At 40.0% G+C, this 22,459-nt stretch overlaps 3 protein-coding genes and 1 non-coding gene across 5 annotated transcripts; 1 reads left to right on the top strand and 3 right to left on the bottom strand.

Moving 5' to 3' along the window:
• Nucleotides 1-2,511: 2,511 nt before the first annotated feature.
• On the top strand, nt 2,512-2,616 carry LOC149381066 (small nucleolar RNA R71). The gene has a single exon (XR_016294004.1). It is a non-coding gene; the product is annotated as a small nucleolar RNA R71 (small nucleolar RNA).
• A 3,926-nt stretch (nt 2,617-6,542) lies between these two features.
• Nucleotides 6,543-8,260, bottom strand: FLS1 (flavonol synthase 1). The gene is made up of 2 exons (XM_089630146.1): nt 7,586-8,260; nt 6,543-6,784 (listed from the first exon to the last, which is right to left on the bottom strand). The coding sequence occupies exons 1-2, from the start codon at nt 8,258-8,260 to the stop codon at nt 6,569-6,571; spliced, it is 891 nt and encodes a 296-aa protein (XP_089486272.1). The 3' UTR covers nt 6,543-6,568.
• Nucleotides 8,261-8,615: 355 nt separating this feature from the next.
• Nucleotides 8,616-11,693, bottom strand: CPN60A (chaperonin-60alpha). Its single transcript, XM_089630145.1, has 8 exons — nt 11,441-11,693; nt 11,190-11,370; nt 10,972-11,093; nt 10,656-10,863; nt 10,421-10,566; nt 10,022-10,328; nt 9,468-9,919; nt 8,616-9,079 (listed from the first exon to the last, which is right to left on the bottom strand). Exons 1-8 carry the CDS (start codon nt 11,492-11,494, stop codon nt 8,792-8,794), a joined length of 1,758 nt encoding a protein of 585 aa, XP_089486271.1. The 5' UTR covers nt 11,495-11,693; the 3' UTR covers nt 8,616-8,791.
• A 7,467-nt stretch (nt 11,694-19,160) lies between these two features.
• On the bottom strand, nt 19,161-20,873 carry LOC149381063 (thylakoid lumenal P17.1 protein). 2 transcript variants are annotated; one of them, XM_089600911.1, is made up of 4 exons: nt 20,508-20,873; nt 20,380-20,416; nt 19,500-19,583; nt 19,161-19,364 (listed from the first exon to the last, which is right to left on the bottom strand). In XM_089600911.1, exons 1-4 carry the CDS (start codon nt 20,799-20,801, stop codon nt 19,351-19,353), a joined length of 429 nt encoding a protein of 142 aa, XP_089457037.1. In that variant the 5' UTR covers nt 20,802-20,873; the 3' UTR covers nt 19,161-19,350. The 2 variants fall into 2 exon arrangements, with proteins under 2 accessions (XP_089457037.1, XP_089457036.1); XM_089600910.1 differs by having other exon boundaries at nt 19,161-19,350.
• Nucleotides 20,874-22,459: the final 1,586 nt, after the last annotated feature.

Here is a 22,459-nt window from a genome sequence, read left to right as displayed (position 1 = left end):
TGGATATTTTCACGGCTCATGGCTAAGCTAACTAGGGTCACTAATCACCTCCTTAGACTCACTCAAACTCTCCTCCAAGTCAAAACTACTCCGTTAAACACCGTCAACAAAATCAAAACAAATAAACATAATATACAAAACGCTAAAGATGAGCGTTCTTCATTGCATTTTTTTTCTCTCTTTTTTTTTTACATAGTGCGTAAATAAAAACAACGACGGTATTTAACGAGCTTTTGACATTTTTTTTGTGACTCGGAAGATCGTTCTACGAACAAGTCATATAGAGGTGAATAAGCGATGAAGTCCTAGTTAGCTTAACGGGTTTTTGTGGGAATGTCTTCTTAGTGACTTATAACGAGATGGGTCGTGTTTGGCTTTTTCTAAAAAAGGTTCTAATGGATATCCATGATCGGGTCGGCTTTTTAGGTCCACGTGGCTCATCCTAATGATTACTTCATTTCGACTTAGATTAGTGTGTAATTTATTTCGCCTCGATTAGGAATTAGAGAAGGTTCTAGTGTGTTGTGGGTGTTTTCAATCAAGTGATCGGTCAAGTTACTATCCAAGGTTACCTAAAGGGACGAGATATGCATCAAAACTCTAGAGCTCGACAAATTCTTTATCACCTAGTAGTTCGTGAACAAAACTCACCTCTAAAGCTAAGGCATTACAATATCATCGGCAAGCAATATAACAATCAATCGAGACAATTCACACTAATTTCTACCTAAAAACCTCAAAAACAAATAAATTATCCTAATTTATACAAATCCACAAAACAAGAACCCCCCCAAACTTAAAATCTACATTGTCCCCAATGTAGTTTAATGAGCACAAATGGGAAGAAAACTTATCTTGCGGGGGTGGTCGAACTCCCCTACTCGTTGCGGTCGCGCTCAGGCGGCGGTGGATCTTCTTTTATGCGCTCTTTTTTTCTCCAAACCTCTTTGAACGGTTTTGGCCAGTGTCATCGCCATGTCTTGAATGTAGAATTTGGCTTTGCACCCTTGTTCTACCTTTTGTTGATTTGTCCGGAGGAGCACGTGTTGGTGGTGGAGGTGACGGAGGCGCCGGAGGCATCAGAGGCTGGACTTCAATAGTCTTAAGGACATAGACTTCTTCTGTCTCCTTTTCGCGCTTTTGGGCTTTGTCGATCCTAAATGTCTCTTCCTCGTTCTTCATGTGCGTCGTCAACTCGCCTTTTTGCACGTCGATGCGAGCACCACATGTGGCTAAGAAAGCCCTTCCCAAGAGTATGGGAATCTCGCGGTTTTCGTCCATGTCGATGATGTAAAAATCGGCCGGAAAAGTAAATTCTCTGACTTTGACGATGAGGTCTTCCACAAAGCCGCTCGGGTGCCTTATGGTCCGATCTGCCAGTTTGAGAGTGGTACGCGTGGACTTTAATTCACCCATCCCGAGTTTGTTGAATACGGTCATGGGCATGAGGTTGATGCCCGAACCTAGATCGCACAAGGCGTTGTCGATGAAGACATCTCCTATGGTGCACGGCAGCGTGAATTGGCATGGGTCCTTCAACTTTGGCGGGAGCTCTTGTTGTAGAAGCGTGCTACTTTTGGCTGAAAGCGCCACTGTGAGCCTTTGCGGGAATGGAATTGGCGGCTCATAAGTATGGATCGACGATGGCAGCTTAGGAGCTTCGATGACAGAGGCAGTCTCTTCTTCTTCTTTCTTTGGGCCCTTGATGATTGCAGCGCATTGATGTGAGATGGTGTTGCAATGCTCCCTTGGATTTACTTCGGAGGTGCTTGGAAGTGTACCTTGGGGCCTTGTGTTGAATGAAGCAGCCATATGTCCCATATGTGCTTCGAGGTTGCGCATCACCGCATCTTGATTCTGCATATACGTCTGCGTTCGGGACATGAATGCTGTGAACATCTCCTTCATTTCATCCTTAGGAGCGGGCTGATTTTGTTGTTGTGGCTAGAACCCTTATTGGTGTTGCCGCTGCCCTTGTTGTTGATTTTGGAACCCCCGGGGCGATCCTTGATTCAGGAACCCCTGTTGATGTTGATGTTTGGGTGGTTGTTCCGTGCTCCGGTATAGTAGTTGTTGGAGTTCTGGAACGTTGGACGATTGTAGTTCCCCACGAAATTTACATTCACGGCTTGACACTCGTTTGCGTTCGGGCAGTCGTCGGTGAAGTGAGGGCCGTTACACCAGAAGCATGGCTCTGGTGCTGAGTGCATCACATGGGATGTGGCTTGCATCTTCTTCAACTGCTTCTTTAGTTCCGCCAATTCAGCCGTCATTGCTCTAATTGCTTTCACATCAAGTGTGGATGTCGTGGCATTCGCGGATGCTGGGGGTGGCTTCATGATTCGTTTCTCCACCGGGCATTGGTCATTGCCTCGTGCCAGCTCGTTCAGGAGTTCCTGGAACTCTGTGGGTGTCTTAGTTAGAACCGTGCCTCCTGCCGCGGTGTTCACCAAAGTTTTTGTGGATGAGAGCAACCCGTAGTAGAATATCTGAAGCTGGATCGGAAGGGTGACTCCGTGATGTGGGCACTTTCTCAGCATCTCTTTGAAGCGAGCCCATGCTTCGTGTAGAGATTCGCATTCCCATTGTCCGAAACTATGGATCTCGTTTCATAGTCGGGATGTCTTCTCGAACGGGAAGAACTTAGCGAAGAAGACATTACAGAGGTCTTCCCATGATTCAATGGAGTCGGCAGGTAGCGACTTGAGCCAAGACTTTGCTCGATCGCGTAGAGAGAAAGGGAATAATCGAAGACGAATGACATCAGTACTGATATTATGGATCTGGAAAGTATCACATAATTCATTGAAATTTGCGATGTGCTCATTCGGATCTTCATTGGGGGCTCCCGAGAATTGATTCTGTTGAACCATGTTAATCATCCCCAATTTGATCTCGAATCTTCGATTCCCTTCAACCGATGGATTCTTGATCGCCGAACGATACCCTTGGACCGTGGGTTGCACATATTCCATGAGTGGTTGTTCGGGTCCAGGTTCTGCCATCGTTGATTGCGTCTTCTTTTCTCGTCGATTCTTTTTGTAGGTTTTCTCGATTTCAGGGTCGATTGGAAGAAGACTTGATTCACTGTCCTTTCGCATGCACCTTCACAAAAGCAAAAGAGAACACAAAACTAGATGAATACAAAAGAAATAAAAGAAGTTCAAATAGTAAACTAGTTGATCTAATCTTAATTAAAACAAAATTTCCCCGGCAATGGTTCAAGTAGCACGTAGTCGCTCAAGTAGTAAAGTTCGTAAGTACGAGTCGATCCCACGAGGAAAATGTTTAATTAAATTGACAAGATTACTAGCACGAATTGAACCCAATGATTTGATGATTGTCAAAACGAATGAAAATTAAAAACAATTAAAAAAACGATAGATTACGATGATGAGAAAGCAAGAACTATGGCTTCACAAGTTATTCCTATGGTTTGGATTCGGGAATTAAGCACAAAACACACATTCTTATGTTTGATAATCACGCTCACGATAATGGTAATCTAAGATTTCTCTCGAACATCTAAGAATCTAAACCTATGTCGGGATATCTTCTCTCGATCTCAACCCCTAAAAATAACGGCTAGCATTAAAAACAAGAACGTTCACACGACTCCGAAACAGCCTAGCTATGTCTAGCCTAGGAATGTATCCCGGTAAATTAATCCTTGTGCACGACTAACCTAATCTCTTCCGAGCACTAAGCAATCCTAATATGATGAACACGGTAGCTAATCGAATTCAAGCATTACACACAGAATTAAAATAAACAAACATGATAGAACATATGAATATTAATTTGACATGATTGAATCCATAACCATATTCCTAACTCGCTACACCATAGCCCTTAATGAATTTAGTACATGATTGAACGGAAAATAAACGGAGATGAATATAAAGCAATCATGACTAAAAACTTAATTATATCAATAAAAACGGGAATTCCAAAGATTCAGAGAATAGAGATAAAAACTGTGAATGGTTAACACGAGATTGTGGCGACGATGATCCTCTCTGAACGCTTCTTCTCTCCCGGGAATTTTGCGACCGAATGAGAAAACAAACTTAAAGAAAAAGCAAAGATATGTTTCTAAATAAACTAAAGTGTTTTTGTAGGTTTCCTAGGTTTTTCGGAGCTCATATGGGTCGTCGGATCGCATCAAACGGCTTGGATTACACTTAAAACGCGTGACAAATAAGTTGGAATCGGGGCCTCTGTACCGCACACCCCTTCCTGTGCACCGCACAGGTCTTCTAGACAGCCTGTGCACCGCACACCCAACGCACAGGGCAAACGCACAGGACTCTGGAAGTTTGTGCATTGCTTGGTTCACCTTGAACCACCTATCTTGAGCTCCGGGTGTCGGAATTGAGATCCGAAAGATGTTCTGAACTCCTTGAGATTGCCCCGTCGTCCTCGGATGCTCTATTTGTCATTTTGAACTTCCAAACTCTGAAAATTAAGAAAAACACTCCAACATGAAAATGCTCTCAAACTAACTTCTTTTCAGTTGCGAAAGTACAAACAAACACGTTTATAACGCGCTTATCAGCTGTGTCGGTCAACATCTATAATTAATAATAGAAATCTAAAACGCGACTTATGAACATATACTCGGATTTTATCACCAAGAGATTTAAGTGAAAATGTCAATTCATTTTATCGTAAGAATACCGGGTGAGTCCATGAGCCAAACACATAGCAAAAAAAAAAGGTACCTTGGATACACTAAAGGCATAAATATTATGTTCCCCATTTCTAAATTATGGTAGAAATTGAAGGGTTATTATATATTGTATAATATATGATCGAAATGATCAGCAGCCACAAAGGTCTGAGCAAATATAGGCTCGATGACTAAAATATTCGAGAGAAATGCTCGTTCTATAAGTTACTAAGATACGGACGCAACACAGTGAGTAGAACCTAAAAATAAGAAGAATTCGGTATAGTAATAAGACTCGGCAGTTGAAACTTAGGAACCGTCACAGAACATGTACTTCGTGCTAAATATTAAGAAATAACTAGAAATTTAGGGACTAGTTAATCCGCAAACCTTAGAAAACATCGACTATAAAAGGCAAAAGTATTGAATGGGAAAAAGACTCTCTCAATCACAATCTTGAACTCGCCAAACTCTTCCTTATTACATAGCGCACCGTCAAACAATATTTCATTATCTCTTTTTAGTATATTCGTCTGTAATAAGAGACAACCTTGCCTAGAACTTTGACTAACATATTGTGGTCGGTACAGTGGGCTCTTCATGTAGCATTTTTGTTTATCAATCTGAAAAATCTAAGGGAGAAACAATTGAGAATCTAGTGTATTTGAATTTTATTTTTCTTGAAAAAACTAGTCTCTTTTATTATGCATGTATAAATGTAACACATGTTTTTCTCTTATTTATATCATTTCTCTTAATTTTCCCTAACTTCCAAATACAATAGTACGATAGATAAATTTGATTTGTTTTCTTATATTTCTATCACATTTTCATTGAGAAATTTCATTTTCTAGACCCTAAAGTAATAAAAAATATCTCAATTAGACCCACCAGTTAAGAAATATCAAAAATTGGACTTTTGTACCAATTTCGGACAAAAATACTATCAGTTCAAATATAACCTCTCTCTCTCATACTTCATCTCTTTCACTGTCAATTTCTCACTTTTTCTCTCTTTCTCTCCCCAAATCCGACCGGACAAACCCAAATCCGACCGAGACAAGAAAAATCCGACCTTCTCCATCAAAATCCGACCGACCCACCTTCCAAATCGACCGTCTCCTTCCGGCGTTGGTGGTTGTCAAGCTCTCAAAGTGCCATAACTGAAAATGACAAAAAAATGTTAGATTTTTTTTTCATGGTTTGATTAGTGTAGGATTGATATGATACATGATTTAGTGCTTATTAGTGATTTTAGGTTGATTTGAATGAGATTTGGACCAAAAAAATAGGTTTTAGAGTTCTTAAAAATTCTGGAAATTTTTTATGAACATCATCGGATTCGGTCGGATTTCATCGAATTTTATCAGATTTGGTCGGATTTCCATAGTGAATGAACTTTTGTCAAAAGAGGTTATATGGTCTTGCAAGGTATTTCCGTCCGAAATTCGTACAAAAGTCCAATTTTGGATATTTTTAATCTAGTGGGTCTAATTGAGATATTTTCATAACTACTAGGTCTAGAAAATGAAATTTCTCTTTTCATTTCCCTTTAAACTTCAGCTTTCATCATAAAATCATTCCAAATATTAACGAAGAGTTACATTGAGAAATATCTTGCAATGTTCTTCAAAGAGCCATATTCGGCAAATGATATTTGCTCCGGTGGTCTTCATCTCTACATGTAATTTAATTTATGTATGTTAATGTGATCTTTTTTAAATTTCTCTTTGTAAACCAAATAAAATAAACTGTTCGTACGAGCAGTTCTAAAATAGTTGAGGCGAGAATGAAGTTTGTGTTTTATTTTTACGTAATATATGATTAATAAATCCGTATCGTATCATAATACATATGTGAATTAAACTTATTATAATATGATGACTCGTGGTGACACTAATAGGAAACACGGCGACTGAATTTGTTGTGGGCATAGTCTTTGAACATGTTGGAGCTGTATTTCGGAGGATTTTCTTTGTTTAGAAGTTGGGGAATTGGTCCCACCACGAAGTCGGGTGGGGGTTCGAAGAATACCGGCCACGACATCCTTGTTCTCTCTTTATCCACTACACTCCGGTGCACCACGCTCTTGTAGAACCCATTACTTGCTACCTGCCACGTCATATCCAAAAAATGCATACTTGAGTCTCGAGAAATTATGCTTATGAAATAGCATGGTGTATATCGATTAAGGATTGAACTTGGCATTTTGGGCAAAGAATTTAGCTTTCCCATTAATATCTCCGGACGAAAAGCAAGTAATTTATTTAGCTCCTAATAATTTTATTCACATTTCCTTTATCTACCACGACTTTCACAAAATAAAATTATCAGTCAAAAAAATTCACAAGAACTCATACGTTGGTGTACACATACGTATAACTTGTTAAATTTTCTCGACCAAAAACTAAAATAAACAACTCATGCTGCCTCCAAATAACATTACTCTACAACATTTTCTTCATATAATAAAGAAAAAAAAAATGTTACTCGATAATAGTAGTACTAGGAATAATAATAAGAAGAAAGTAAAAACGCTAGACAAAATCAAAATCACAACCACTTTCATTATCAGACAACTAAAAGAAACTATCAATTGCCAGCTTTTCTTTTTTTAATTAAATACGAATGTCAACTTATTAACGAGTTTTAATAAATGCGACATTAAAAACATCTTTGAATAAATAAATAAAAAAAACTAAATGCCAATAAAAACATTAATTTCTCTAAAGATATCAACATCGTCGCCAAAATAGTTCAAGACTCAAGTTACACTAACACTACAATTATGAAGCTTTTAGTTTATTAAAAACTCTCACCACCATTACCAGCATTAAAAACTCTCACCACCATTACCAGCATAAAAACGTCAGAAGTTACAAATTTGAATTGAACACGTATACGTACACGTACCTCAATCTGATCACCAATATGGACAATGAGGGCGTTGGGAACGTAGTCCACGTCGATCCAACGGCCATCGTCGCGGGTCAGAACCTGAAGCCCGGGGACTTGATTTGGGACGAGAATGGTAAGAGCGCTGAGATCGGTATGAGCTTGAACTCCGAATTTCGGCGCGTGACTATTCTCATTTTCTACCACCACCGTGGAGGGACAAGGCGGGTAATAATTGACCTTGAACAAGCACTCGACAGAGTCACCTCCCGCGGCAGCCTCCTTGAGCACGTGACCCTCGAGCCCGAGCCCGGCCGAGAGCCGCCAAAGGATCTCATCCGCAGCCGCGCTCACGTGCCGGACATAATCCTCGGTCGCGGCCCGGTATCCGGGCGGTTCGCTGGGCCAGAGAGTCGGGTCGGGTTGGCAGGTCGGGCTGATCCGGTGGAAGATGTGCTCGGCCCAGCCCCCGCGTAGGCCCGCCCCGTAGCCCTCGGGTGAGTTGGAATACGCCTCCTTTTGTGCCTTTGGGAGACGGAAGAAGGCGGACCCCACGGCCTGCATTTCCGACACGACCGCCGCGGGGATCCCGTGGTTCACCACCTCGAAGATCCCCCACTCCCGCCCCGCCTTCGAGATTGACTTCACTAGGGCTTGCTCATCCGGGTCGCTCAGATCCACCACTGGGATCATTTTTTTCAGCTCTTTTTTTTTGTATTCAAAATGAAGTGGGGATTGTAACACAAAAATAAATTAATAAAAGGGTGTTTAGTTAATGAGTAAACGCAAGCGTTACCCATTGAGGAGAACAGAATATGCGTGAGCCAAAAAAAAAAAAAAAAACTTCATACGTAGCACACAGCCGGAATAGTAGGAATGAAGTATTTGCATTTTGCTGTGACGTCACTACAACAAGCCAAGACGTCATATCTAGGTGAACAACAACGCTAAGACTTCAGAGTTCAGACCCACAAATCGACTTATTTCTTATCTTCTCATTCTTTCACCCCAAGATTTTAACAGCGTGATGTAATCATATTCAAAGCCATTTAAAATCAAACTCAAAACCGAATGGTTTTTTTTTATATATGCATATAATCATGTAAAAACAACAATCGATTAATTTATGACGTCTCATTTATCAAAAGTCCATACAGGCAGACCCAAACGCGCCTACAAAATTGGGGAGAGTCTAACAAGCCTACAAAAGCGACGACACGGTGCTCAGACGGTGAGGCCCTGGGGGGCAGCGGCGGACGGAGCCTTGGGCTTGGCCTTCTCGACGACAATGGCCTGAGTGGTCAACACCATCCCGGCCACGGAGGCCGCGTTCTGGAGAGCGCATCGGGTGACCTTCGCGGGGTCGATCACTCCCGCCTCGACCAAGTTCTCGTACTTGTCTGTCATCGCGTTGTAACCAAACTCCCATTCCCGAGACTTTATCTTCTCCACAACTACTTCCCCTTCGATCCCCGCGTTTTGTGCTATCAACGCCGCTGGCGACACCAATGCCTGTACCCACAGTCGCTCGTTTAAATAAAGTTGCTTGTTTAACCAATGCTTTGGTCATTTCTTACAAAAGAAAACTGACTACTTAACGTTCACATTAAATCTTTTGATTTTTAATATATTAACCCAAAATTTACATAGAAAAGTGGAATTTTAAATTGAACTATTTTCAGTTAACCTCAATTTACCCTAAATTTTAATTTTAATAAACAAATTTGATTAAAAACTAAGAAATTATCAGGTTAAGAAAATAAACCAGAAGTTTGTTCATAACGTCTGGGTCTTTACTAATGAGCCTGTCAATTTTTCCTTCCAGAACTCAGTATCTAATTGATAACTATTTGATTAAAAAGGATTGCATTATCAACGGATAATGCAGAGGCAATCGTACCTTTTGCACTATGTCAGCACCGAGGCGCTCATCGGGGTCCTCGATGGTTTCCTTGATTGCCGGGACAACGGTGGATAGGTGCACCAAAGCAGCCCCGCCCCCGGGAACGATCCCTTCCTCGATGGCGGCAAAAGTTGCGTTCTTGGCGTCCTCGATGCGGAGCTTGCGGTCCTCGAGCTCGGACTCGGTCGCGGCTCCGACCTTGATGACCGCGACTCCGCCCGACAGCTTGGCGATCCTCTCCGCCAACTTCTCGGAGTCGTAGACGGAGTCGGTCTCGGCCAGCTCCTTCTTCAGCTGGGCGATCCGAGTCTGCAACTCGTCTTTGGACGCCGCGTCAGCGATCATCGTGGTCGAGTCCTTGCTGATCGTCACCTTTCTAGCCACACCCAGCTGCTCCACCGAGGTGTTCTCTACAAGCAGACCCAGATCGCTCGCTTGGAACTCCGCTCCTGAGCACCCCACACAAAAAATATATATATATTATTTTAATGAACTTGTTCAAACATGAAATAGTACATTGTTCGAATTAAAAAAGGGAAAAAAAATTGGACCTGTCATAATGGCGATATCTTGGAGAAGAGCCTTTCTCCTCTCGCCGAAGCCGGGTGCCTTGATGGCAGCCACGTTGAGAATGCCTCGCAGCTTGTTCACGACGAGTGTGGCCAAAGCCTCGCCGGTGATGTCCTCGGCCACGATCAGCAATGGGGATCGCAGCTGGGTGGTCTTCTCGAGCAATGGGATTATGTCCTTGATGGCCGAGATCTTCTGGTCCGTGACCAGGACTCGAGCGTTCTCGAACTCCACTATCATTTTTTCCATGTTGGTGACGAATTGCGGAGAGATGTAACCTCTGTCAATCTGCAAAAACAACAAAAGAAAAACATTTATAAATTACTAAAAAAAGAAAAGGAATTTGCTGTGATTCTCGGGTGGAGAAAAAAAAAACGCACCTCCATTCCCTCTTCGACCTCCACGGTGGTCTCGAAAGAGGACGAGGACTCGATGGACAAAACACCGTCGGGACCGACCTTGTCAATCGCATCGGCAATCATAGTGCCGATGAGTTCGTCATTTCCAGCCGAAATGGAAGCAACAGCTGCGACATCAAGATTCAAAATTAATCAACCAAACTCTAAACCCAAAAAGTAAGTATATATATATACACATATAGAAGTTAAACACTACCTCTGATGTCTTCACCACCCTTGACAGGCCTGGACATCTTCTCCAACTCCTCGACCAAACCAACAACGGTCTTGTCTATGCCTCTCTTGAGCGACACCGGATTCGCGCCGGAAGTGACACTCAAGAGACCCAACTTGATAATTTCCCTAGCCAGAATCGAAGCGGTCGTAGTTCCGTCGCCGGCAGAGTCGTTTGTCTTACTAGCAACCTTGATCCCACAATTAAGAAATGAAAACAAAACACATCATCATCAAAATATGCCAAATTTCAGATAAACCAGTAAAATAAAATGGGTATCGTGAAAAGCTAGACCGACCTCACGGATGAGAGCTGCACCGGCGTTTTCCATGGCGTCGGGAAGCTCAATCGCCCGGGCGATTGTCACTCCGTCGTTGACGACCTTAGGGCTACCGTACTCGTCCAACACAACATTTCTTCCTTCAAAGCTCCAAAACGAACAGAATCAATCGCAATCCAGCATAAATAAATAAATAAAAACGTTGATTGCGAGTAAAATTGAGATGGTGAATTTACCTCTAGGGCCGAGAGTGAGGCCAACTGCGTCGGCGAGCTTGTCGATACCGGCCTGAAGAGCAGCCCTGGATTTCTGGTCGAAAGCAATCTCCTTCGCGTTTGCCCTCACCACAAAACGACGACTAGCTTGCCTGTAGTTCAGCCTGTTACTCTGGTGTTGCTCGACGCTCCTCCTCAAGCTCTGCCGACGAAACGACACCAGTCAGATCATAAAAACGACACGCTCGCAGAAAAATAATAAGCTGACGTACCTTCTTGGGAGAGCAGAAGATGGACGCCGAGGTGAGGGCGTTGGTCGACGCCATTGCAGAGGCGAGAGGGGAGAGATGTGAAGCTAAGCAAGTGAGAAGAGAAGTGTAAGAGAAATGAGCTTTGTGTTGTGTGAAGAAGATAAGGCAGAGCGTGATGTATAGAGAGAGCGATGAGAGAGAAACAAGGGTATTGTTAGGGTTTAGCTTTTTTATGCTATTAGTTTTAAAGTTGAGCGTTGAGACAAACACCTTTGGTTCCAGAAGATTCTTGTACATCACTTCTCTCTCTAAACTTCCAGAGTTTGTGGGTTTGAAACTTTTAAAAAAGCCCAAATTTAACTAAGCCCATTACCAATCAAGGTAAAATAGTAGAAACTGCCTCTTGTAGGTAATTTTTTTTTTTTAAGTTTAGATTAATTAAATAAATGCTCTAAATAATAATCTGATTTTTTTAATAAAAATAATAATCTGATCAAACATTAACTTAACAGTTTGAAATTGTTAGACAGCTGATGTTTCTGTCTAAATTTTTAAAATTTGTTACATTTTTATCAAAATATACTTGAATATCCTATTTATTTTATTGCGTACTCTCTCTCTCTCTCTCTCTCTCTCTCTCTCAACTTAAACTTCACCCTATTATTCATCTCCAATGTGGCTTACAAATTCCCTGTTTGGTTACCCTCTTGAAAAGAGTTTTTGACTTTCCAAATTAAAAAATTAGAAAACATAAAGGCAAAAGCTGTTTGGTCAGGTATTTGACGTTTGTTTTTTTAAAAAAATTTGGAGTTGTTTTTTAAATGTAACAAAGAAAACAAAAAAGTGATTAAAGCTGTTTTTTACTTTTCAACTCTCTTTTCTATTTCTCTCTCCCTCTTTTGCTCGACATTTCTCTTCTTCCTCATCATCAACAAAAAGAAAACAAAACAAAGAATGGTCTCAAACAACCGTCTTCCCAGCAGAGAGAGAGAGACGGCTGGAGTGAAGAGCAAGGAAGCTCGTGGTTGTTCGGTGAGTCTCCGTCGTCTTTCCTTTTCTTCTCTTCTTCTTCGTCCGCCTATTTTCTTTTTCTTCATGGTCTCGGTCTGAGCTCGTATTTGGATTTGGTTTTCGTGAAGGGTTCTGGCCGTGGTTTTGAGGACAAGGGAAAGCTACTCTGAGTTTGAACAAGGTAAATGGCAACAAATCTCTCTCTCTCTCTCTCTCTCTCTCTCTCTGTTCAGCCCAAAAATCAGGGTTTTCATTTGGGGCTTTTATTCTTGTTTGTGAATTCTCTGAATATCCATGGATTATGGTTCGTTTGTGATTGAGTTTGGTTGAATTTGGGTGCTAGAATTGATTTCAAGGTCTTGCTCAATATTTGGTTTGATTTTGAGTTTCACAGGCATACAAAACCGACGTCGTCAGCTCTAGGCAGTCTGATATTATTTTTTCTATCATTTTTCCTGGATAATAGACTTCATGAGGTTTCTAAAATGTATAAGAACGTGTAAATTGGGTTAGAATTGAGGGAGATATGAATTTTTGAAAATGGTAATTTAGAGCAGTGACATTCCAGAAATCCGAGCTTGCCAGTGAGCGTTGGACTCCAGTCCACACGGTATGCATATATTTGATGTCCATTTATGGGAAGAAAAAATGTGTGTTGTCTTATGTTTGCTATCATGGTTTGGCTGCTCTTGTTTTGTGGGAAATTCCTTCGGTGATACATTAGGTTCGGAGGTCGGTCGAGTAGTAGTTTGGATACTGATTAGTCGGCTTGAGCTGCAAAGGGCAACTAGTTTATGGAGTGTGACAGAGCGGTTCCTAATTGAGTGACTGTGTTTATTTTTTTAATGTTTATGGCCATTATACGTAACCTCTGATTCGCAGTTCAAAATCTTGACGAAGGTTGAGATTTGTCAAGATTTTTGTCCAAAGAATACATCATACGATATCACATAGGAAAAATATTTCTTGAAAACTAAGCATATGTCAATTTGATTTATATCTTGACAGTAGTACATTGACTTACTATACGGTCAAATTTGGGGTACACGAAAAAAAACACAAATCAAAGAAAAATTTTTGAATTTGCAAGTGATCACACAATAACAGTATAATGGTTAATTAACATAGTTTTGTATACTCTGTTTTGTGCAGAAATATCCCGAGTCGAAAAGGGATTGGCGCACTACGATAAACTAAAGGACATATTCGCTGGTAAGTCAGCCACCGGTGCATTGCTTTCATGACAATCCCGGACGCAGTGACGTTACCATTTCTCCAAGGCTTAAGTGATGATTAGAAACTTTGGTGGATTGAGATTTTATTTGCTTTTAGTTTTATTTCGGATTTGTGTTTTATTTGGATTTGAGTTTTAAGTTTGATCGAGTTTTATTTCGGATTGAATTTTTTTCGGATTGAGTTTTATGTGGATTGAGTTTTATTTGCTTTTAGTTTTTGCTTGGATTGAGATTTTATTTGCTTTTAGTTTTATTTCGGATTGAGTTTTATTTGGATTTGAGTTTTAAGTTGGATTGAGTTTTTTTCGGATTGAGTTTACAACATGGAATCAAGATGTTCCTCTGGAGGATATTGAAGGCGAAAGTTCTGAAAGAGTCGGAGGTCAAGGTGCGTCAGAAGTTGGTGGACCGTCGTACACAAGCTCGACGTGCACATTTCGAGTTTAGAGAATGTATTGCTCAAGCTATGTGGAATAATTATGCATGATTCATATTTATGATGACAAAAAAAAATTTGTATTCAATCTAAACAACAATGTCATATTTATATTTTGTGTAGTTGAATTTATGTTTAAAAAAAAATTTGAGTTGAGAAATTGTTTCATGTACCAAACAGTTTTCACTTTTCATTTTTTCAAAAAAAAAAAGTGAAAAGTGTACCAAACGGTTTTTCCAATTTTTTCAATTTCTCAAAAACAAAAATGAAAACTGTATCAAACAGCTTTTTGAAAACAACTACAAAACAGTTTTTCAGTACAACTACAAAAATTTAAAAACAGAAAACAAAAAATAGTTTGAGTTAACTACCAAACACAACCAAAGTCATTTCTAAAGTTTTTTTTTTCCCTTTGAACAAGTCATTTCTCATAGTATTGGCAAATAGAATAAAACATATTTAAGTAAGTGTTAACGTGAGATTGTTCTCGGTCAACGACCACCAATCACAATAGAAATTATAGTTTAATTTATGTTTGGGGGTCTAAATTCATGTATTTGAGTTCTCGATTTAATACATAGACAACAATTATATAGTTTGAAGTGAAAAACAACACTAATGAACCAATGGAAAATGAACTGAAAAGAAATAAGAAGAACGCAACAACAAGCATACTGATTTCATAGATCGAGCTCAATTGCAGTGTATTTGAGTACAAGTGGTTGGCGTAAAAATAATCTAATGGCCTTTTCCGTTTTATTGGCACATATTTATACAATAATTGGTCGTGATCGCTTATATGGATATTGACGTTCATCTCGCATTGAAAACATTGATTTTGATAACATTAACATTCTTGAATTGGGCCGACCCAATTAATCTTGTTCTTGAGTCAATCCGTTCTTGTCGATGTTGGGTTTTTTCCTTATCGCAAGCCCATTCTCAATGATCATTGAAAGAGCAATTCAAAGAGTCTAAACAATAAACCAAGATATTCATGTTGGGGTTTTTTCCTTAACGCAAGCCCATTCTCAATTATCTCTAACTTAAGTTGTAGTTTTTAATTTCAGCAATTTTTATGGGCTTTTAAATGATCTTTTGCCCAGTTAACTTAAATCTTGATAGAGATTAGGGTTAGAGAAAAATTATTTCTCTCTTTCACACAGGTTTGACGGAGCCAATATCAAGGAGGATCTTCGATGGCAGCGAGTTTCCAACATGGCTCTCATTACCCGTTCCAAAGTTCGAGCACATCTCAATTTGGTATCAGAGCCAAACGGGATGGGTGGAGCCTTCTGGGGATTTCATGGCGAAGTTCCAAGAGTTTATGGTGGCTTCGAACACACAGCATGAAGTGATGATGGAGGAGTTGCGAGGACAGAAGACAGCGATTGCGGCTCTTGAAGAGCGCCAGGAATCGCGTTCATCGAGCCCCAACAACCCGTGCAGGGGGAGCGCGAGTTTGACGAAGAAGAAAGCGAACGGGGCGACTAACGATAGAGAAGCGAAGATGAGCGCGATGGAGGAAAACCAGGAAGCGAGCAGGGGGAAGTAAAAAAATTCGGGGGTCACCCAGATGAGTATCGAGGATGTAAGTACTTATGATCCCCTAGTAGCAGCGGAAAGAGGGAAGAGAGTGGCGATTTTGGCTGACGCTGCTTTCTGGCCACCACTAGAAGAGATAAAGGGCCGGGGCTGCATTGGAGCAGACAATGGGGGTGATTGGCCGACGCACCCAATTGGAACGAGCGATGAGGCAGGAACGACAAACACCCGTTCAACAGGGTGCTCGGGACTTGATCAAACCACCAGGATAGCGGTGACTGACGATGGAGGCACGGGAAGGCCGTCTGCAATGACCTTCCAGAGTTTAATGGGGAGACAGATCCGCATGACAGGATCCAAAAAAGCGAGGATAATTTTTATGATAACCGCGTGGACGATGATGACGAGAGGGTGCGATTAGAATGGGATGCACTATCCGGAGTTGCGTACAAGTGGTTTAATAATTTACGTCGATCATTTTGGAGAACCAGACACTGTGAACCTAATTGGAGAAGTTGCATATTTGAAGCAAACGGGCTTCGTACGTGAGTATTGCAAGCGATTTGAAGATTTCCTTGGCAAGAAACACCAAATAACGGTAGAGCAACAATTGTGGCAATTTTGCGTTGGGTTATCCGATGCCATCTGGCGATCTGTTGAGTACGAGCGGCCATGAGATTTGTATATCGCCATGAGACTAGTGAGGAACAATGAGTTTAAGGTGGCGGACGAAAAAGGGCCGAAGACCTTCGGTGGCTTCTTAGCACCCATTGTGTCGAGAAACGCAGCATCGACGAGGAACGGGTTTACTCCGGTAGCGGCGAATCACGGGGCTGGACAGCGGGGCAGCCAAGGTAGCGAAAAACTAGCACAAGATAAGAAAGTGTGGAAATGGCTCATCAACGTGGAGATGGGGCAACGGCGTGCGAAGGGCCTTTGTTTCAATTGTGAAAACTTGTTTACACCAGGCCACGTATGTAAACCGATACTCTTTTACACCAAGCTCGTCTTGGTGGCGAGGACCATGAGGACCTACCCGTCGAAAACGAACTTCCAGGGATCTCCTTAATGCCAGTACTGGGAAACAAACGTCGAGGACTTTCCAAGTGCGCGCCTCTATCGCGAAAGGCACATGGTGGGTGCTCCTTGACACGGGGATTATGCATAATTTTATAAAGACGAGCTTCGTCGAGGAGTTGGGAATACCCATGAAGCGAAAACTTGGGCTAGTCGTTGCGTTGTCGGATGGCGGCGATAACTGGGAGCTTCTTGTCCAATGGAAAGCCGAAGATGCCGATAGTTTGAAGTGAAAAACAACACTTATGAACCGATGGAAAATGAACCGAAAAGATATTAGAAGAACGCAACAACAAGCATATTGGTTTCATAGATCGAGCTCATTTACAATGTATTTAAGTGTAAGTGGTTGGCGTAAAAATAATCTAAAGGCCTTTTCAGTCTTACCAGCACGTATTTATACAACAATTGGTCGTGATTGCTTATAATTTTGACGTTCATCTCACATTGATAACATTTATTTTGATAACATTAACATTCTTGAATTGGGCTGGCCCAATTAATCTTGTTCTCGAGTCAATCCGTTCTTGTCGATGTTGGGGTTTTTTTTCCTTATCGCAAGCCCATTTTCAAAGATAATTGAAGGAGGACGGAGTCCTACATCAAAAGGTGGTTAGAGGCAAATTTGTGTGAGAATGTCACAAATGAAGACATATACACAGACTCGCTTTCGAAAGGTAGATGGTTAAAACAGTATTGTTTCAAATAAGAACAAAGAGTTAACAAGTGCTCCAAGGTCACATACTACAAGACCGAACACTAACTTATAACAGTTCAGTAAGGTTAATGAATTGATCATTACTTTTATTATGGTTCTAATACTTTGATTATGGTTATCTCCTCTTCAACTAAAATGGCTAATTTTTTTACCTTTTTTTTTTTAACTCTGAGCCAAGTTTGAGCGAGAGATTAGATAAATGGGAGAAAGAAAATGGCTATTATGCAAAGATATTCAAGTTTTTACTCTGCTTAAAATAATAGTCAAACATATAGAATCGGGAAATTTATAATTTGAGCAAAGTGAGTTTAGATTAGTCATAGTTTTGTCCAATTTCTCAAACTAATTTGCTAGCATTGTTAATTAAATGTGTGAACTGACGAGACACCTTATAGAGACTAGATGGATGATACAACTTTTATAATTTTATTGAGACAAGACACTTATCTCGATAATAGTCAAGTTTCTATAATGTCACTAAAATATTAAGGTATGCAAAAAAAAATCAGAAATCCACATACTAGACCGGGACCATCAGTTTTTTAAACTGTCAATCCAGTTTCATACGATTTTTCGTACGACTGATCCGGCTTACTTTGTATACCGGTGGGCCTAAACGGTCTGACCCAGTTTCACAATTTGAAATTGCGGTTTAGAGCGGTCTGATACGTCACTCAAAACGTATCGACGACGCAAGAAGAGGATAAACGACAGAAAGTTTTAATCGCTTTAGTATTTTGCAAACTAAGTTTTTTATGTGCTTTTAAATTAAGTTGCAGTTTTTAATTTCAGCGATTTTTAATTCATGTAATTTCCCTTATTTGGATATTTTAGACCTACCTATGAATAGGTCTGTTTTTATCAAGGAAAGGATCTTTTGCCCAATTAACTTAAATCTCAATAGAGATTAGAGTTAAAGAAAGATTATCTCTCTCTCACACAGGTTTGACGGAGCCAATACCAAGGAGGATCTTCGATAGCGGCGAGTTTCCAACACGGCTCCTGTTACACGTTCCAAAGCCCGGGCACATATCAAGATCCCAAAGCTATAAGTTTGTTTTTTATTATAAATAACTTTAAGACAATCAGTGATCCATCCAAAGAGACGGCACACCAGTTGGGGACAATATGAGTGGCACGATCTGCGTCCAGAGGCGGGGAATAGTCTCATGGGTCGAGACTGGAAAATTATTTTCCGAGGAAAATGGGACCAGAGACGTATCTCGTATTCACCTTTGCTCAGCACCACTCAGAGATAAACTGATCTGGTCCCCATTGAGCAGTGGCTAATTGAAGGAAAAAGCTGGTTTGGAAGATGTTGTGGGAACTCTAAATTCCGGAGAGGGACTCAAACTTCTGGACTCATATTTTGTCTAGTTTTTCAGCTTTTGTAGACTTTTTAACTGTAGCTGGATCGCTAGGCATTTGAACGATTTTGTTGATAGAATGTGTAAGTCGCCCCTGAGAACTAGAAGCTCAGGTTTATGTTTAGCCAAGTTTCCCTATTATGTTTGATAGTTCTTCAGAGCCTTCTTGATCAAAGTTCTCTGATGCAAACTAAAAAAAAAAGTTGAATACTCGAATGTCAAAAACATAATTAAGAGTCCAAGTAAAATTAGCCAATCAATTCAAAGCCACGTTGGCAAGAAGTATATATATGTATTAAAAAGATGAGACTGATGATCTAATTATACTATTATGAAATAGTTTTTAAAATGCAAAAAAAAAAAAAAAAAAGTTTTACAAGTAGAAAGAAAATAAATATGTAATTTTCCTTTTCTTGAGAACAAATAAAGAATTTTTGTTATCATACATACAGACTGCAATTTTCTGAGGGATCAGATCAAGCAACAAGTTCATATTCGACGAGAATACCCAGATCCCGCACATTTCTTGCAGAACACCAATCCTACAGAATGTAAACTAAAAAATGATGTAAAGAGATTATAAATTATTAATCTGCAATTAAAATAATACTCTTAACGGCTAAACAACCGTTCTAAAGAGCGAATAGTGTAATGGGAAAAGAAAATGCGACATAGATACAACGGGTAGTACCTGCGCCTTTGCACACCTTACAGTCGACAAAACCCGTCTCTTTCTTCATCTTACCATCGTTGCAAAACACGCACTTTGTTCCGCCTGAAAAACAGAGATAACATATTAAAATCTTAAAAATAAAATATTTAACTCCTTGAAAGTACAGACTAAACAGCTTTTGCCAACAACAAAAATGTCCATTTACTTCCTTGAAGCTCAAGCAACTTCCTTGAAAGCTCTAAACCACCATGTATATTAGTTTGAAACGGACTTCACGCTAAAATCTGGAGTGTTTCTTATAAGGAAAGGATTGGAAAACCTCTCGAGATATATACAACGTTAGCGTACTTCACACTACTATATAGCTAACTAAGACGAACACCAGCGAAAAATTCCATTGCAGGCTTTGAAGCATTTTCTCCCCAAAAGTGTTTTGTGTGCCTACTTCCACTATATTTCAAAAGACAAGTGAAGCCGGTTATCTTACATTTCGAAGACTGATTTCAGAACGAAAGACGAATGTTTTATTTTGAAGCCTTGAAGTTTCATGATAATCCTAAATGCAAAGCCTGGGATTTTGCTTGCAAGATCACTAATGCTTCAAGTCGGAATCTTTCTTCAATGAAATCTTTTTTAGAAGTATTTTGTGTTCGCACACTTCTTCAAACTATGTGGTTGGCTATTGAGTTCACGATCAAAATTCTACAGTGATCAGTCAAAGCTCTGGTATTTAACTTAAAGTAACCCTAAACCCCCAACTGATTTCGACAATGAACAACGAAAGAGGCAAAGCTATACATAATTCAATATGTAAAAGGCAAGAACTGACATTTCGTCTCAACTCTCTACTTTTGCTTTGACAAATATATAAAAATAATTTTATACTAAAAAAACTCACCATTTCCAGCGCAGCGTTCACAAGGCACTGGATCTCCCTACGAGGAAAAGAAAAAAAAATAGAGGATAACTTCCCGAGAAACGAGAAAGGAAATAAACAGAAAAGAGGAAGTGTTTGGTCGTGATAACCTTGAGGCCGAGAAAGAGCGAGAGAGCAATGGTGACGAGGACGCTGATTGTGGCGATGAAAGTCTGCGTGTCCACCGACGCTTCGAAGCCATTACTACTAAGAAACACCAGAGCTGGGCTGACGAACAGCTTATTAGTTTGTTGCCCGAGTTTGGGTCTGAGGGAAATCGGCGAGCAGCGAGAGAGCGTTGGTGGTGAGTGAGTGGTGATGAGAGAGCTCTGCGTTGATGACGATGTCGATGTCGAAGAAGAGAGTGGTTGAAGTCGCGGAGAGTAACAAGAAAGAGCTGCCATGGATGGATAGGGAGAGAGAGTGACCAACGTGTGGAGCTCTCTCGCACACTCTTTCAACCTTTTCTCTCTAGCTCTTTTTAAAATCAGAAATATTAAAAAAAAATGGATTATTTTTATATAAATGGACCGGATTAAAAACTGAGCAACGCTTATGACATGTCGTATAAGAAAAAAAGATCATTCGTAAATATTAAAAAAAAATTGGTATTAAGTATATATTTTCAATTTTCTTGGAAGAATCTCAATAACATCGTAAATACTAAATGCTATGCATAATTTTTCCTTTATGTAGGAATACAAAATCCCGTTTATTCTTAAAATGATTAGTAAATATCAAATACAATTTTATGCACATTTTTAAGAGAATCCGCACTAGATAAGCCATATCAAACTAAGCCGGTTGTAAAATATCAAATTTTTAATTTTCTCACATACGGTTTAGTTTTTCTGTAAAATTGTCTGCTCGATTTTTTTTTTTAAATTATATCCTATAGTTAATAGTTACCCTCAATCTACGTTTTAACAAATTATTCAAATATCAATTATCACATAATATGGTGCATTAATTTGTTTTTGTTTTAGCTATTTTTTTGTCATGATATAATTAAGCTAGAATTTTAACGTAAAAAATCTCGTCAAAATTTTAGCTCTGCAATTATGAAATCTACGTGATTCTATATTTGATTTTATAGTTAAGTCTTTTTTTTTTTTTTTTTGCTATATGAATTTAGATAGTTTTAAAGTGCTATCTAAGTAATACTATTTAAGATGGAAAATTACACGGACTAGCCAACATCAAGCGTTGGAATTGCAAATTAGTCAACGTTTCAAATTTTTATTTAAATAACCAATTTTGATGATGTGACAATCAAACCAATTTTTTCTTCCAATTTCGCCCATTTGTTTAAATGTTTATTTGAAGTAAATCATTAATGAAATATTGTGTTCATATTATACATTTAAACTCATTTACTCTCTTTCTCTCTGTCATCAGTTCAAAAATGATTTTAACTGTCATCCGTCTTCGATATCGGCTGCACGCGCGAGGCTTCCTTCGTTCGCCACGCAGTCAACGTCATCGACACGTATGCCGGCTTCACCTCCCAAGATCGCCGTCCCCTTCGGCGCTGCCTCCGTCGAAGGATTCATGTACACACAGGCACCAAGCCCACCGAGGTCATTGAGGTTGTCGGAGAGTCTTGATGCGGAGCCCGGCGACTGCCATAGTGACAACGCCACCGTATCCTCCTGGTGGGGTGTATCCGATGGTTCGAGCCCAATTGAAATTAACGGCATGGTCGGATCTCCGTCGCAAAATATTGTTTGCGACAACAGAGTTTGATCGGCTTCGTTCGCGGCGGCGAGGGTGAAATGCAAGTGGGCCATGACAACTCTCTGGCCTCAACTTTCGTCATAGAAACCCCCTCAGCTGGTGAATCTTGTGTGCTTGATTTTTTTCTTATTGTTCTTATTATTGTTGTATTTATGTCTATTTATTTGTGTAAATTTGTGTTAATTTTTAACATATTTGTTTTTTATTATTGTTGTGTTTATGTATGTTTATTTGTGTAAATTTGTATTAATTTCGACATATTTGTGTATATTTTATGTTAATGTCGGTAAATTTATGTTAATTACGCGTAAATGAGTTTTCAGGA

Source organism: Urtica dioica, chromosome 11 (assembly GCF_054948205.1).
Source record: "Urtica dioica subsp. dioica isolate 48M chromosome 11, U.dioica_male_clone48M_v1_H2, whole genome shotgun sequence".
In the NCBI taxonomy this organism is placed as follows: Eukaryota; Viridiplantae; Streptophyta; class Magnoliopsida; order Rosales; family Urticaceae; genus Urtica; species Urtica dioica.
Note: the sequence above shows the minus strand (reverse complement) of the source record. Positions and strands in the feature narration are given on the sequence as shown.